General features: G+C 44.0%; 1 protein-coding gene across 4 annotated transcripts in view; it reads left to right on the top strand.

The window, feature by feature from the left end:
- The window catches only part of fbxw2 (F-box and WD repeat domain containing 2), a 126,028-nt gene that overhangs the window by 75,740 nt on the left and 32,056 nt on the right, over positions 1-18,232 (top strand). For all 4 annotated transcript variants that reach the window (XM_086097226.1, XM_086097227.1, XM_086097225.1 and 1 more), the window contains one exon: positions 4,653-4,822. In XM_086097226.1, coding sequence (XP_085953352.1) covers positions 4,653-4,822 — 170 coding nt within the window. The remainder of the gene's footprint in view (positions 1-4,652; positions 4,823-18,232) is intronic.

Genomic DNA, 18,232 nt, shown 5'->3' with positions numbered 1-18,232 from the left:
CCTTGGTAGTGTGTTGGCTTCCGATGGTGGGGGAAGATGCTGGTCCAACCTGGCAGACTCAAACATATTGTGAGGGTTTGCTGGGAATGTTTGGCAGAATCCCTTATCAGAAAGAGTTTCAACACCCACCCCCGGCAGACCTTTGCCCTTGTCTCAGTGGGGGCGGGGACATTGAGTCCTAGTGGATCATGTTCCGTGCCTCTATTGTTGAGGTAACCGATTGGAGCTGTGGCCATAAGGTGGTCAGTGCGGCAAACCCCAAACCCGCTGGTTAATACCAGCAGATGCCGTCAAGCTGAAGAAGGAGTCCTATAGGGCCTTTTTGGCATGTGGGATTCTGGAGGCTGTGGATGAGTACAGGCTGGACAAGTGGAATGCTGCTTCAGTGGTCGCTGGGGTAAAAACTCAGGCATGGGAGAAGTTCAGCAAGGCTATGGAAAACAATTCCTGAAGACTTTAAGAAAATTCAGGTCCACCATTCAGCATCTCAGGCGGAGGAAGCAGTGCACCATTAGCACCAGTGTTTAGGCTAAGAATTTGCCAACAGCGGCGGTCGACGGGGTTTGGAGGGCGGGTGAGGGATTTGGCGGATTTGGGTGGGGATTGTAAATTGTCCGGCGTTAACGAAGTAATTGGTTCACGTAGCCAGGAATATCGACGAACACTTAACCACCGGTCGAGGGGGTGGGGTATTTAATGTAACCCATACATAAAGCGCGATTACCCAATAAAAAATACTGAGCTCTCAGGAAAAAACACACAAAAAAAACCACTCAAATTAATTCAAAAAAATCGATTTATCGGCCAGCCCTAAAGCGTGGGTCCAGCTTCTTGGACACACCTGCCAGGTGCATGTCTCGAGTAGATAGCCAGACCTCCTGTCCCGGACGACATTCGGGGGCCGGGAGTCTCGTTTGGCGATCTCTTGGTTTCGAGTGGCTGTGAGCGAAAGCGCGGCTCGGGTCTCTCTCCACACACTATGAGCCCTGCGGAGGTGGTGCTGGACTGAGAGGATGGCCACCTTTCACTCGAGTGGAGGGAACACAGGACGCTAGAGTCTAAATGCTGCCATGAAGGGAGCACGGCCTGTGGCAGAGGAGACGAGTATGTTGTGAGCATATTCAACCCATGGCAAGTGCGTAGACGATGAGGTATGGTGGCGTTGGCAAACGCAGTGAGGGGTGCCTCCAGGTCTTGATTGACCCGCTCGGTCTGTCCGTTGGTTTGGTGGTGGTAGCCAGAGGAAAAGCTAGCGGTGAATAACATTGCAGTGCCGAACTTCTTCCAGATCATCAAAACAAACTGGGGACGGTGAGTCCGCTATGTGGGAGCAAGGGCGAGTCAGAATAGGCAGGGGTCTCAACAAACCCGCTGGTGGCCGATAAGAGGCTTTATGCTTGTGCATACGGTGCAGGCACTGACAAATTCGGCCACCTCGTTGCGCATCCCAGGCCTCTAAAATTTCAGGGTGAGGAGGGCTTGGGAACATCCCACCCCGGTATGGCAGGCGATCCGGGAGGTGTGTCCCCATTGCAGGATCTCGGTGCGGAGATGGGCCGGGACAAACAGCCTCCCTTCTGGACACCCGACTGGGCCTTCTGGACTCTCCTTTCGACTTCCCATCTCAGGACACCCACCACTCGGTCACCAGGGATGATGGGCTCATCCATCCTTCTCTTACAGATCATGGAGAGGAAACAACGCGTCAGATTTGGTGTTGGAGGATCCGTTTCTTTAGGTTAATGTGATGTCGTAGCGTGCAAGTATCAGTGCCCAGCAAGCCTGCCGTGAATTGAGTCTTTTCTCTGTGTGGATGTAGCCCGGATTCTTGTGATCGGTGTAGACATTGAATGGTTCCCTGGCGCCCTCCAGCCAGTGTCTCCACTCCTGCAAGGCCAAAACAATGGCCAGCAACTCTTGGTTACCAACATCATAGTTCATATTCTGTCAAGTTTTGAAGTTGATCCCAGAAACGCAGATAGCAAATCAAGTTTCACGGAAATGTATTTAAGTAACACAACAGACAAAGTTCAACAAAAAAAGTTTGCACACTGCAACGAGAAAACGATGAACAAAAAGTGCACATACAAATCGCGGAAGTAATGGAAACAAAAAGAGCTTGCACATAAAAGGGTCAAGAAACAGAAACTCAGGTGTGTGAGTCTCCATGTAGCGTCTGGTGTTGGCTTCTTCATGCCGTGATGTCCACGTCTCACTGAAGTGATTCACAGCCGAGCGTGAAGTGGTTGGGATGAAACCAGGACCTCCAAATCTAAGACCCTGGTCCTCAGTTAGAAAAGGGTGGCGTGTCCAATCCGGGTTGGAAATGAGCACCAAGTGGAGGAGTTCAAGTAATTTGGGGTCTTGTTCACAAGTGAGGGCAAGATAGAGCTGGAGATCAACAGGCGGATCGGTGCAGCATATGTTTTGATGCGGACTCTGTATTGTTCCATTGTGGTAAAGAAGGAACTGAGCTGAAGAATGAAGCTCTCGATTTACCAGTCGTTCTGCGTGCCTACCGTCACCTATGGTCACGAGCTGTGGTTCATGACCAAAAGAACAAGATCCCGAATAAAAGTGACTGAGGGTCCGGGCTCTCCCTTAGAGATAGGTTGAGAAACTCTATCATCGGATAGGGACTCGGAGTCGAAACGCTTTTCCTCACGTTGAGAGGAATGAGCTGAGGTGGCTCGCAGTTGCCTCCTGGACACTTTCCTGGAGAGGTGCTCTGGGCATGTCCCTTCGGCAAGTGGTCCTGGGGACGAGCCAGGACACGCTGGAGAGACTATGTCTCTCGACTGGCCTGGGAACGCCTAGGGCTTACATAGGGTTCCCGCCGGGAGGAGCAAGTCCAAGTGGCTGGGGAGAGGGAAGTCTGGGCTTCTCTCCCAATGCTGCTGCCCCCGCGACTCTACTAATATATATATTTTCCAAATCTTAAATAAGACTAGGACCGTGGGTGAAAGTGGGCTGGAACGGTACGGTACTACGTACCAGTAAAAGATTCGGGACGGTAATGATCCGGTATGGTGCTTTGGTCCAGAAAATATGACAGCAACTGTGAAAACCCCATGTGAAATAACCTGTCAGGCTGCCACACACGCATCTCCAAGAAGAAAACAATCTACTAACGTCAGATTTACATGCACAAGTGTTAACATGTCTAATAAAGTGCTTCTGAATTGTTCCAGTGTGCTTGTGTCGCATAATCCATTTCCACCGATATTTATTATTTATTTATTCCACGGAGTTCTGTCCACCGTCTTAGTCTCAGTATATCTGCCCCAGCCAGGCTTAATCTACCAGGATTAGCTCTAGTCTTTTTCAAAACAAGAAATTTAATTTAAGACTAGGACTAGTCTATGACTATTGTAATCCATTTCAGTAAAACATGGATTAGAATGTGAATTAATCTAGAACTAGGTTTAATCTCTGTATGGGAAACTGGCCCATGGTTTTGACAAAAAAAACTTAATATCTGCATCACTTATTAAATTGTTATCTTTATTTATTTACTTTTTACAGCCATAGGTGTCAATAAATCAACTATGATCTGAAAATAAACAGACTGTAAATGTCACCATTTACTGTACTGAATGTACAATTTAAAATAAACATGTATACCATAGGGGGTCTTCCCTTCTTGCTCTCCATCACTTGTTCCTCTCCTCCTTATCAGCTACCTGTACCTCCCTTCCTTTTCTGTGATGTTCTTCTCCACTCGTTCACTCCCCTTCTTCATCTTCCACCTGCGACCGATGTGCTCACACACTCCACTGTAAATTTCTCGTTCTTGACTGGAGTGGTGTTGCATTTCCCAATAGTTTTATGACTATGTCTTCAGATGGGCAGAAATAATATTTTCACATAATAGACAGGATGTACAGATTTATATATTCACAGTATTTATTAATTTAAATTCTTAATGGTGTTTAGTTTTTGGTGATATCTAGTGGTGAAAAAAAAGAGCAGTAATGGATTTAACAGAACGTGAATCATGTTTAATTATATGACAATAAGAAATTATGCATTTTCTGATATCAGAATGAGCTCTACATATCCAAATAGAAGTAGGTCCCTTTACCTACGCCACAATTTAAAGTAATATTCAGTTTCACATAGTGCTGTAGTACAAAAATCCACACCCTTCATTTAATATATGGTTACACAATAACACGTAGACCATAGTCTGTCTATAGCGTATGAGTCAGAAATGTAGTGGATACGTTTAATGATTGATAATATATTTTCACATTTATAGGCCAAAAGTGATGTTGTCAACACTGTCAGCTTTCTACGTCAACTCCGTCAGTCCTAAAGTCTGGCGGAGTTAACAAAACGGAATGGATTTTTCACATGTACACTCTAGCTCAGTGATCAGTTGCTATCTGTCCCAATAACTTCACTAAAAAGCCTACATTCAATTTGGTGCAGTTTAAAAAATAATAAGAAGAATTAAAAGGATGACAGAGTTGACATGTTCCATCTGTGACCGTAGTAATATCAACATTGTTAACTATAATATTTTTAAAATATAAAACTGGCAGGGGCAATACTGGTAGTGCTGCATTCAGCACAGTCAAGAGGATGTATGATATGTATTGAACAGTTTTAATCCATGATCTGGATCAAACACTAATTTCTCTTTTCAGATCTGGCCTTTTGGAAAAGAAATTAACTGTAAGTGCTTAAAGACACTGTCAGTGTCAGAGAACCGCAGCATCAGCCTTCAACCCCGTTTGCAGTTTGATGGACGCCACATTGTCTGCAGCTCTGACATCGGAGTATATCAGTGGGATTTTGCCAGTTTTGAGATTCTCAGGTAAAATTATTAACAAGTCTTGTCTAATCCAGTGTTTCCCAACCTATTCTAAGGCTGGTACCCATTTTTCGATTTAAAAATGGTATAGATTGATGAATAAATACAGATTTCTAATTAATAAGTAATAACTGCTGGACAAATTCTGAGAGGTTTGATGTTTTCTGCGACGCACCTGATGATATTTCACACTAGTTTGCCACCGCACCCTGTTTGAGAATCACTGGAACTTTCAACTTTACATGATATTGAAGCCTCTTGTCACTGGTCTAAACTGTTTGTGAAATTCAAATTACAAAGGAAAGGTCCAAAGTCAAGTATGATGTGGTCCAGGAAGTTGGTTGACTTTGGATTTGTTTGAATTTATTGAAAACAATATAAGTAGAAATGATCTATTCCATGGTGAAATTGTAGCCATAATGATCACCTGTGCTAACTGTACAGCATTTTAAATATTATAACATCAACAGTCTTATAGGTCGTATCCCAGTACTTAATGGAAGTCAGTTTACAAAACACAGGATAAGGTGTAGATTTCTTTGTGCTAGCACCTACTTGAGAGTGTGTGGTATGTGGTGTTTGGTGATGAGGGGTAGAATGGTGGATGGATGAGTTACATAAATTTTGGACGCATCATCAGTAGTGTCCCCTGGGTCACTGGGCGTTTCGGCTTTAACACTATATGCCCTCTCCAGGGGTGGCCAACCACAGGGTGATCAGCCCCCCGGACTTGCGTCAATTCCAATTAATCATGAGAGGTGCTTGATGTTGGGCAGCAATGGGACTATGCATGCCAGGTGCATCCTATTCACTGAGTCAAGCCTAAAATGACCGCATTCCTCCTGACTTGCTACTTGGGGACCCAGCAGGGGTCTTTCATCCTCATAAACAGCCATTGGCTGCATGTTTCAGCTGCCTTCCAGGTCTACAATTAATTTGGTGGTAGATTTTGCCAAAAAGCCTCTGCATCCCACCTCCACTCGGCCAGCTACCTGTACTTCCCTTTGTAGCAATAATTGATGTTGTCTTCTTGGACGAATTAATAATTTGAATGGCGCTTGAGGAGGTTGTAATTCCCTCAATTGCCTATAGGGGCACCACGTTCTGTTTACTTTCACTTTTAGAGAAGCACAACAAATAAAATTCAAATCCTCATTTATTTATTCATAATCTGAAGTTGCCACATTCAATATTTGTGGTTCTTTGTATTTATAAAATAATTACTAATCCACTCGGACACAAGCACGATTAAGACGGAATACATTTTAGAAAACATGCATTTATTCACTACGGTTACACATACAGAATCAACACTGCCTATCTAACTATCCTACGGTGAAAAGTAAAGGAATAAAAATGAAGCTAATAAAAATAAGAAAGGAACAATTTAACGGTTTGACTTGATATTTGAAATGGAAGTTGCACCAGCGATATGTCAAATTGGCAATCAGGCGTGCAATTTACTGGAGTGAGTTGAATCGAGCTAGCGGAGGAAAAGTCGATTGAAGAAAAAAAGTTGCTCCCAAAAAAACAAGGAAAACAAAAAACAAAAAAATATTCCACACTTAGATGAGGTGCGACAGCTCCGGTAAAGAGGTGCGGGCGCATACATATGACATTCTTCTTCATAGACATACCAACTTGACGTGAAACATTCAGTCGTGCGTAAGTTCACTTGTATGTGCCAAATTGTTCTTATGTGAAATGTGTAAGATTACTTTGTGCTGAGAATGGGTGTATAGTTCCATGTGAGGGCAGTTCCGATCGTGACCACTTGGAGGCACTCTGGTCACGTGTAACTTCCAAGAATGGCTGGAGCGTACTGACCAGCAGTTTAACTAACCTTTGCAGGAAGTTTGTGTGCCATCTGGTGAGTCTCATGTTGTTTTCCGACTTGATAAGACTGACCTGCAGACAGCAAGTCTGAACCAAACGCTCAGATGTCAGCAGGGGTGAAGATGATACTTTCCGATAACATACTTTGATGCCATAAACTCGTGCTTCTGGCTTGCTCAAAACAAACATTCATATCCTGGTGAGGTGGCTTGTGGTTGACTTCAAAAGAGTGTAATCTCTTTTTGAATTGTCTCTCGTTTAGGAAAAGCGGAAAAACAGAGGGAGATCATCCAAAGGTTGACTGCACAAAAATTTCCAAGAGGGAAATGTTAAGGGGAAAAAATGAGGGTGACTGGTCTATAATTGTTACACCTTCAAACCTCAGTGTTCCAGCCACTATGTTGTGCTTCAGCTGAAAGCTCGGCATATCGTAGGTGTTTTTCGCTCGTAAGCCTCATCCACTGAGTCCTCCCAAGGTACTGTGAGTTCGATGATGAACACCTTTTTTTGTGAAGGGGACCTGAGCACCAGGTGCGGTCTTAGGGTGGTTACAGCAATCTCTGGAGGAAACATAAGCTGCCGGCCAAGTTCAGCCAGCATCCTCCAGTTCTGGGCCAAGCATAGATGGTATGGAGCCGCTCCTGACTACCTTAGCCCCTTTGCGAACAAAGTTAGCCTGCTGGTGGTTGGTTCCTGGAATTGGTAGGGAATTGGCGGCAGTTGGTTTGTTCTCCTGAGTGCATGCAAGGGTCTTTAGGACTTGATTGTGACGCCATGTATAACATCCTTGGGTGAGACCTGTTTTATACCAGAATATGCCTGGGGGTGGCTGGCATAGAACAAAGGGCACACAACTTTGCCGAAACACTGGTGAAGATTAACTGGTGTTGGAAGTATGTCGTATGTAGCTCTGATGACGAAGCTCAACTGCCTCGCTTCCATGGCCTATATGTCCTTCCAGCTGATCTTCCTCTTTTCCACACTGTCCCATCTTGCCCACTGAACCTGTTTGCCCAGAGAGACTGCCTTGGCCCATCTTGCAGGCTCCGCCTGGCAGCGTACTTTTTCCATCACCATCTTCCTCCGTTCTGGTGCTGTGGCCTTACTCCAAGCTAGGCGGGTAGATGTTAAACCAAAGCCTCCTCTTCCTTGCTGAACATAGCCCATAACGTCAGCATTTCTGAGGGCTGCTGTTGCTTCTTCCACTGCTTTGGCTGGTCTCCATTTACGCCCTTGCCAAGGTTGGATGCATTGTTACTCACTATTAATTCTCTGGATTTAATTAGTGTCATCTGGCGTCTTGTTTTTGCACACTTGAACTCCTCTGTGAAACTGATGAGGGGCAGCTTGAGGATGCCGTCTCCGTAAAGGTGGTAAGGTACTGTGGAACACCGAGACATTTTTTGATGCAACCCGTAGCTGCTCTTTCCAACTTCTCAAAAAAAGCACGACTATGTGTTACACTTAAGAGCTATTTTCTGGAGTTGCTGACTAAAATACGCCTCACATCTAAAGATTAAGTGGCTTGGGGTCACTCCAACTGACAAGACGGCGTCCATTCGGCTCTTGGCTCTCACAGGGTTTGAGAGTGCCACGAACACCTCTTGCTGAAGCAACCTAGCTCGTTTCTCACAGGGTTTGAGAGTGCCACGGACACCTCTTGCTGAAGCAACCTAGCTCGTTGCTAACGGCTAACCGAGTGCGTTCTGTCAAAGCAGGGAACAGGTGGAAGTGCAACACAGTCCAAATGGCTCCTAACCGTCTGCCCCTTAAACATTGTGTGTTTTTGCTCTAGTGTATTACAGTGCATTTCTTTTGGGTAATTTTGACGTGGACGTTTCTGCTGCGTCGTGATTGGAATTCCCTTCAGTAGAGGCTTTCCAAATAAGGAGCGGTCGCTAATCGAGTGATATTAACGCGATCATTTTGACACCCTTAGTTCTGAACCATATTGACAGATGACTTATTTTCCACTGTCCCTTGTAGTTGTTCGGGGGACAGGGCCAAGTCTGTATTGATCGTTTCCTACAGCTTATTTTGCACGACAGTGGTACGTGGTTTGCGTCCAGTTGCTGTACTTCATTCGACTGATTTGACTCCTTTCGTAAGAAGTAGCCAATGCGAGACCTCTGTCTCTCTTCTCTCAAACACTTCTTCTTTCCATGGTGAACTCTCAAACGTGATGTGATATAATGCTCCTCCAACCACAGCGGCTTATCTGCAGTTTGTGCACCGCCATCGTGGCTGTACCTGTGGCAACTGCAGTGGCACTCTCTTGTATTGTGCTTTTTACTCATGGTCGTTTCCGGTCCAGGGTCTCTTACCATGATGTTAGCTGATGAGTCATCTTCCTCCCCCGCTCTCGCAGACTCTAGGGGTGTTCTTCTCTGTCCTCTTCTTCTAGCTATAGCGGGTGCTTCAATCATGCAAAAAGCATGGGAAGTTATGAGCATGGGAAGCTAGCCCATGCCCGTCCGTCCCTTTCCCTCCTGTGAGCTGTCTTTCCTCGCTGCCACAAGAACTTTCCCCTGTTGTCAGCTGATCTCTCTCAGTGGTCACTGGACTTGGTGTCCAGTTACTCAATTTACGAAACAAGTCAAGGTACCTCTGGCTAGCACAAGTAGCTGCGTGGCCTTCCAAAGAAATGCCTTTCCAAACCATTACTGGTCCTCATTGCACAAAGAAGGGGTTAGCGGTCGTGCTGCTGGGTTGTTAATCCTCCTACGGCCTACATCTCCTGATGTACTGGCCTCTCTCCTGGTGTCTCCCCCATGCTCTGAACACTGTTTACAGCACGCATTAATGTGCCATCTTGGATGAGCGAATTTAGCGGGTCATAGACACCATAATATGGTACCTCCAGGGGTGAGACACTGACAAAATGCAAACGTTACCAAAACATCTGCCAGAAAGCATGATGGCAGAAAAATGGTCTATGGACACCACCTCCAGAACCACTCCTTTATAGAGGTTGTCTTAATTGCCACCCGTTGCCTGTTCCATTTGCACAACAGCAGGTCAAATGGATTGGCAATCATCATGTTTCCAAACTGGACGGTCTGATTTCACAAAAGAGTGGTGGATTTAGAGTTACATCGTGTTGTTTTGATGTTCCCTTAATTTTTTGAGCAGTGGAAAAAATTAAGAGACCACCCTTGTTTTTATCAGTTTACTTTAAATGTTAAATGTCTTCTACAACTAAGGTACATTTGTTTGGACCAATACTGTATATCAATGACTATGTTTACATGCAGTCAATATTCGGATTAAGGTCAGAATATCGGTTTCTGAAACATTTGAGGTAAACCGTTTACATGCGTGGCAGACAGAGCTATTCCTATATACATGGTCATTTGTGCTTAATTGGAATACCCCGTTCGGATCGCGACCCCGGATCCCAGCAAAAACGGAGTCCTCTCCCTTGGGCGGCTGTAATCCCAGGACGAAAGATGGCTGCAATTTACTTGGTGAGTCGCAAGTCAGGCAGCTGCACCAGGTCCTCTTCAGGCGTCAATTTGAATGAAATATAAACAAGCCAGAAATGAAGCAGGCAGGAATCCAAGTCAGGCTGAACACTTGAGTGGGCTTTTATTGACAAAAACACATTTAGACCATTCGTTTGTGCAAATGAATAGAGATCTGAGGATTACAGGGTTTGCAACAGTTTATAAAGCACTTTTCATAGTACAACCTTTTTCCTATTGCACGTTTAATTTTTATTCCTAACCTAAAATGTTGGGCATGCCACTTACATCATGCACATTTAATTTGCTAAAATTTAATGGTATCTGTTTTCGGCAACCAGAGGGCAGTGTTAGCTAATTTTTGGCCTTAATGATATCTGTTTTCAGACAGCTGAGCTTCTTGACATTCCACACCTATTAATGGCATCATGATGATTTTTTTCCCCCCCATAGGCCCAGGATTGGTGAAAACATGTTATTTATATGTATCATTGGTAAGGATTTACTCACGCAAAAAAAAAAGTGATCTTGTGTTGTGCGTTGTGTTATCTAAAATTAGTTATTACAGGAGTGGGGTAGAAAGGCGCTAAATAGATATAGCTGTTTTGTAAGTTCAGCGCGGCGAGCACGAAGGTCTTCAACAGATGGTCATAAAACATCACAATGTCAGTATTGGCCATATAAACTAAGCATTCATAGTCATTACATAAACACCTGATTAACCTGCAGCTCTCAGAGGAATTATGTTTAACCCTCCCTCTACATTTTCGCTTTGAAGAAAATGTGTTCGTATACATAGCGTCCAGTCAGCACCTTTGGTTGCTAAGATTACAATGTATTTTGATGAAAAGTAGATTATTGCAAAATTATCAATACTTTGTAATTAATACAAGGTGCACACCGGCATTTATTTCCCCCATACCTATTTAACGCATAATTAACACAGTCATACAGTTATACAGCAGAAGGGGTGACTTAGACATTAAGCAAATGTAAGTAACTAGTTTGAGACAGTATTCAAATCAGATCTCACAGTCCCCCCTTTCAACACACATCATGAACAAAAAAATTATAAACACACACTGAGACGTGTATCATCATAGTTGTCCACGGCATAATTACAACACAGACACCAGTATACACATTGTGAGTTATTGGAAACTCTCACGTTGACTACACTTCTACACTTGTCTTTAATTCGCCGTCAACTTTGGCACTTGCAGTCCAACACATCAGCCTTATCATGTGAGTTTTTTACTCACAATGTTGGAGGATTAACTCAGCGAGCCACCAATATTAAACCCTGATGGATTGAGTGTGCACCCTTCGAAGGAGGGCAGGCCCCTTCTGGAGCATGGGGAAACTTAAAAACGGTCCAGCCTGGGCTTTAACGCTCGTGAGACTGGCCACATGTCAACCTGCATAAGAGCATGTAGCCTATAACTACTGAAGAACTTCCTAGATAACTTCAGGTCTGTTACTAGTAGTCGTTAAAACAAAAAAGGGCAAGCAAGAAATTCATTATTACCCGATGAGTAACATTCTTTATATGTATATATAAATTTTGAAGGCTGGGGGAATCATGATTTGCCATTAGTCGGCTAAAGGGATATGTTAAAAGTAACACCTAAAATTAATATTGTAAGGTTAATAAGATTATTTAGCCATGTTATGTTGGCTAATGACTACACCTATGTCGTCATTCATGTATGACTTGTCAAGCTACCTTATTAATAAGAGACTCACACAAAAAATTAAGCTATTATGCATTGGTGGGCTAATGCCCATGTAGGACATAGCGCATCCCCCGGGACTGATCTGGGCTGATGGCGGTCAGATCAGCAATGTCCATCTGATCGTGATTTTACACTGTTAGGGATTATTATGCCCCATTGGAACAGTGGCAAACAAATATGTGGTTACCGATGTCCAGATGTCCTTCGGTTGGCGTAATATCATGGAAAAGACGGGCCAGAGTTAATGGGGTGGAACGTGTGTTAGCTGGGGACAACATAGCAGGGGTGTCAATCCAGCTCTTTCTCAAGGTTGACAGGACAAAAAAGCCAGATGTGAGGCCTTCTGGGTTAGGCGGTTCAGTGGGCCTCAGATCAGGAGCACGCTGGATGGCAACCCTTCTATGTTGGGAATGCAATCTCACTAGTCCAGCTCGCTAAACTTGGTAAAACTCTGGTGGCAGCCGGCACTCGGCTACACAAGATTTTGAATTTGAAGCGTGTGAGGTCAGCCAGCTGTTCCACTGTTATGAATGTGCAGTCGTGCCCCTGCGGCCCCAAGCACGGGAAGTATGATTCATGGGGCATCCTTAGCCTATGCAGGCGCCAGGAATAGCGGCAAGGTGTCACATAAGGCTGATCTTCATCAGGTCCTAAGCGAGAGGTTGGTGGATGATCAATCGGCCCATGATGATCCTGTCGAGCCGGGCGGCGGTGCAAGGTTGAGGGACATGTAGGATGAAGGTCCTCTGAGTGGAGACATCGGGTATCTGAGTCTGGTGGGAGCTTGAGGAAACCACATCCTGGTTCTGATGGCGTCGGCTGGTAGGCCTGATGCCTGTGGCCTTGGCATTGGAGTTTGTTGCTCCGGAGGCGTCCACCGCTCAGTAAGACGGGCTGGCTGCAGTATTGTAGGAGGTCGAGAGCCCCCGGTTAGGTTCAGTGGTGGCTGTCCCAGAGGCATTGAAGGACCCACGGGTGGGATTGAGTTGTAACTTCCTCTCACAGCCGGATCGTCAGTCGGTTGTGGCCACCAGTTCCCGAGGGTCTCCCCCATCTCCTGTTGCTTGGAAGCGGGAGATATAAATGAGAGGTGCATCTGCCACTGCCATTTCCCCTTTCTCCGCCACGTCATGCATCGTCAGTCGATATTTCACAAATGACAATGTGTCTGTCGTTTTTGGTATCCACATTTAGCTTACTCCACGTGCATAACAGAGTATCTCTATTTAATTTAATCGTTATTACTTCTATTGGGGCCCTAGTAATCGGTCTTGTTTAGGTCCTGGCCAATAACATCGTAGATGTAGTGAACGGGGAAAAGGTTTGTTAAAATGGTTACTCCCCCCTTTAAAATTCCCCCCTTTGTTACACAGAGCAGATGGGATCATGAAAGAGGAGGATTAATGTCCCTTTTTTTTCCCTTTAAAAAAATCATCACCTCAAAGTTTGGGTTTTGGTGTTCCAACAGCACAATGACTCAAACATACATCAAAAGTGGTAATGGAATGGCTAAATCAAGCTAGAATTAGAATAGCCTTCCCAAAGTTCTGACAAACCCCATTGAGAACATGTGGACAATGCTAAGGAACGTCCCTGTCAGCAAGCTAACAAATTTAACTGGACTGCACCAATTCTGTCAAGAGGAGTGGTCAAAGATTCAACCAGAAGCTGACCAGAATCTTGTGTATGGCTACCAAAAGCGCCTAATTGAAGTGAACATGGCCAAGAGACATGTAACCACAAATTTGCATTGCTGTATCTATATTTTTTACCCAACAGATTTGCTCATTGTTTCTGTTAAACCAGAATAAAGTCATAAAAGAACAAACATTTATAAGTCATTTTTTGTGACAAGAATGTATCCTTTCCAATTTACTCTATCAGAGAAAAATGTAGAAATAACTGGAAGCTTAGGAGAGCCATGACATTATGTTCTTTAGAAGTGTATGTAAACTTTTGATCACCACTGTACATCATCACATGTAAGTGCTGTGTTGTGCAAAAAAGATTGGGCACCGGACCACTGCTCAGAGAACTGTGCTAAAACAGCTGAAGCTGCCATGTAGATAAACTCACACGGTCGCGAAGGTCCACACCAACATGGTAACTCAAATACACAAAATAAGAATTTAATGTCTTATTTTTATAAAGCAGTAAATTGTAATGCCACTTGAGTAGCCCTGGTATAGTTTGTTCTAAAAAAAATTTTTTTTTAAACTGGTCGAAAACATTTATAATCAGTCACATCAAAATGCTGTTGCCTTTTTGTTAAATAGCTCCTCATCCAGTTCAAATGTACTGCCCCTATCCCATTCGTCTTCTTCTTCTTTTCCTTTCGGCTTTTTCCTTCAGGGGTCGCCACAGCGAATCAGTTGCCTCCATCTAACCGTCCTCTGCATCCTCTGCTCTCACACCAACTACCTTAATGTCCTCTTTAAGTCCATCCATAAACCTCTTCTTTGGTCTTCCTCTAGACCTCCTTCCTGGCATTTGGAAACTCAGCATCCTTCTGCCAATATACTGACTATTTCTCCTCTGGACATGTCCAAACCATCTCAGTCTGGCCTCTCTGACTTTATCTCCAAAGCCTCTAACATGTGCTGTCCCTCTGATGTACTCATTCCTGATTCTATCCATCCTAGTCACTCCCAAAGAAAACCTCAGCATCTTCATCTCTGCCACCTCCAGCTCTGCCTCCTGTCTTTTCCTCAGTGACACTGTCTCCAGACCAAACAACATGGCTGGTCTCACCAGTTTTATAAACCTTTCCTTTAATTTTAGCTGAAAATCACACATCACACCTGACACTTTTCTCCACCTGTTCCAGCCTGCCTGCACACGTTTCTTCACTTCTTTTCCACACTCACCATTGTTCTGGACTGTTGACCCTAAATACTTAAACTCCTCCACCTTCTTGGTCTCTTCTCCCTGTAACCTCACTCTTCCACTTGTGTCCCTCCCATTCCCACACAGATACTCCGTCTTGCTACGGCTAACCTTCATTCCCCTCCTTTCGAGGGCAAACCTCCATGCGTCTAGCTTCTCCTCCACCTGTTCCCTGCTCTCACTGCAGATCACAATGTCACCCTGTCCATTACCATTGCGAACAAGAAGGGTCTCAGAGCTAATCCCTGATGTAGTCCCACTTCCAATTTAAACTCCTCCGTCACACCTACAGCACACCTCACCACTGTTTTACAGTCCTCATACATGTCCTGCACCACTTGAACATACTTCTCTGCCACTCCAGACTTCCTTATACAAAACCAGAGTTCCTCTCTGGGTACCCTGTCATAAGCTTTCTCCAGATCTACAAAGACACAATGCAGCACCTTCTGACCTCTTTACTTCTCTTTCAACATCCTCAAAGCAAATACTGCATCCGTGGTCCTCTTTTTTGGCATGAAACCATACTGCTGCTCACAAATGTTCACCTCTGCCCTCATTCTAGCTTCAACTACTCCTTTCCCATAGCTTAATTGTGTGGCTCATCAGCTGTATTCCTCTGTAGTTGCCACAACTCTGTACGTCTCCCTTGTTCTTAAAAATGGGCACCAGCACACTTCTCCCCCATTCCTCAGGCATCTTCTCACTATCTAAGATCCTGTTGAACAACCCAGTCAGAAATTCTACTGCTACCTCTTCTAGACACTTCCATACCTCCACAGGTGTATCATCAGGACCAAGTGCCTTTCCACTCTTCATCCTCTTCAATGCCCTTCTCACTTAATCCTTACTAATCTTTGCTACTTCCTGGTCCACAACAGTCACGTCTTCTACTCTTCATTCTCTCTCATTTTCCTCATTAATCAACTCTTCAAAGTACTCTTTCCATGTTCCCATCAGACTACTGGAATCTGTCAACACACTTCCATCCCTATCCTTTATTACCCTAACCTGCTGCACGTCCTTTCCATCTCCGTCTCTTTGTCTTGCCAACCTGTATAGATCAGTCTCTCCCTCCTTACTGTCCAACCTAGCATACAAGTCATCATAAGCCCCTTGTTTGGCCTTTGCCACGTCTACTTTCACCTTACGCTGCATTTCCCTGTAGTCCTGTCTACTTTCTTCAGTCCTCTCAGTGTCCCACTTCTTCTTAGCTAACCTCTTTCTCTGTATCCACTTCTGCACCTTCTCATTCCACCACCAAGTCTCCTTATCTCCTTTCCTTCCAGATGACACACCAAGGACTGTCCTACCTGTCTCCCTAATCACGTTTGCTGTAGTTGTCCAGTCGTCTGGAAGCACCTCCTGACCATCCAGAGCCTGTCTCAACTCCTTCCTGAAAGTCATACAACACTCTTCCTTTTTCAGCTTCCACCATTTCATCATCTGCTCTGTATTTGCCGTCTTTGTCTTCCTCACCGCCATAGTCATCCTACACACTACAATCCTATGCTGTCTGGCTACACTCTCACCTACCATTACTTTGCAGTCGCTGATCTCCTTCAGATTGCACCGTTTACACAAGATGTAGTCTACCTGTGTACTCCTACCTCCTCTCTTGTAGGTCACCCTATGTTCCTGCCTCTTTTGGAAGAAAGTATTCAGAACAGCCATTTCCATTCTTTTTGCAAAGTCAACCACCATCTGTCTTTCTGCGTTGCTCTCCTGGATACCAAACTTGCCCATCACCTCCTCATCACCTGTTTCCTGCGCAAACATGTATGTCCATTGAAGTCTGCACCAATGACAACTCTCTCACTTCTAGGGATGCTCTGCATTATTTCATCAAGGTCCAACCAAAAGTTCTCCTTCTCCTCCAGCTCACATCCTACCTGTGGCGCATACCCACTAACAACATTGATCATCACACCTTTGATTGCGTACTCCCCTTTTCCCATAATGTTCCAATTTATTCATCAGATTGTCTTGATTTATAGTATCAAATGCTTTTTGGAGATCAATAAACAGCCCTACTGTAATTTTTTTTATTGCGTATGGAGTCCGTAATGGTTTCGATGAGTTCTGTCAAAGCAAGCTAAATTTACCGTTTTTTTTCTTTTTTTCTAAATCCATACTGACTATCGTAGAGTAATTTATGTTTATCTATGAATTAATCTAATCTATTATTGACATTTTTCTTTCAAAATTTTGGAGAACTGTCGTAGCAACAAGACAGGCCTTTAATTTGTGAAGCTGTGTGTTGTCACCAGTTTTGTATATTGGTATGACTTTTGCAATCTTCATTTTGTTTCGAAATTGGCCAGTTTGGAATGATAAACTAGAAAAATTTCCGCGGAAAATTTGAATGGGCCTGCTGACTCTTTTAAATGAGCTGAACAGTTTAAAATTTAAACCATTGAAATCGCTCAAGAAATGTGGAAGTTAACCATAATCAACATCAAATAAAGTATCTTACTGTCCCTTTAAGAAACATGCACATTCACGCACACACATTTGATTTTAAGTAACATTTCAATGAGCTGAACAGTTTAAAATTTAAACCATTGAAATCGGTCAAGAAATGTGGAAGTTAACCATAATCAACATCAACTAAAAGTATCTTACTGTCCCTTTAAGAAACATGCACATTCACGCACACACATTTGATTTTAACCAACATTGAAATGAGCTGAACAGTTTAAAATTTAAACCATTGAAATCGGTCAAGAAATGTGAAAGTTAACCATAATCAACTAAAAGTATTACTGCCCCTTTAAGAAACATGCACATTCACGAACCAACAGACGTCACGCAGCAACATTCCATTGATTTTGTCTCGGATTACGCTCACCTCAAACAAAAGCTTCTCACGACTTAACGGTTCAAGATGCAGATTCCAGAAATGGCTTGTTAGAACGGCAAGGGTTTGGGGAACGCGAGCATGTTCTCAGTTTTTTAATCGGATGAAAAATGACCAAATGAGAGCAGGTTGAAAACTTATGATTGATCGAAAATGAAGAGGGAAAAACGGCGAAAATAACATGGAGGAGATAGGCGCTCAAGTCCGACTTCTCCTCGCTTCAAGTGAAAATAAAGGTACTAAATGACACCTCAGCCAAATAAAACTTAGTTTTTCAGAAAGCAGAGGCTTGTGGCTACAAAATGTGCGAATTTGATGTCTAGTGAGCAAAGATTGTGGCCATGGTGACGAGTTGAAGTGAATCATTTGGAAATATATTTTTTGGTTCCCATCACTCAGTCCTTAATTAGTCACGCTCTAGCCGATGCAACAAAGGCTACTTTCACCCCTTCGCTCACTGTCTTTGAAACCCGCACAGGGGGGAGAGCTTTCATTCCTTTTTTTTTTTTTTGACACTGAGCTAAAGATGGGAAAAATTCCAACAAAATGAGCTAAAATTCATATCGGTCGGTCAACGTATGCGCGCGCAGCGTGTCTTGGAAAAAGGTGCTTGATTGGAGTTGATCTCTTT

Source organism: Leptonotus elevatus, chromosome 15, assembly GCF_054856555.1.
Source record: "Leptonotus elevatus isolate MCC_2025b chromosome 15, RoL_Lele_1.0, whole genome shotgun sequence".
Classification (NCBI taxonomy): Eukaryota; Metazoa; Chordata; class Actinopteri; order Syngnathiformes; family Syngnathidae; genus Leptonotus; species Leptonotus elevatus.
The sequence above is the reverse complement of the archived record's forward strand: the minus strand, read 5'-3'. Positions and strand labels throughout refer to the sequence as shown.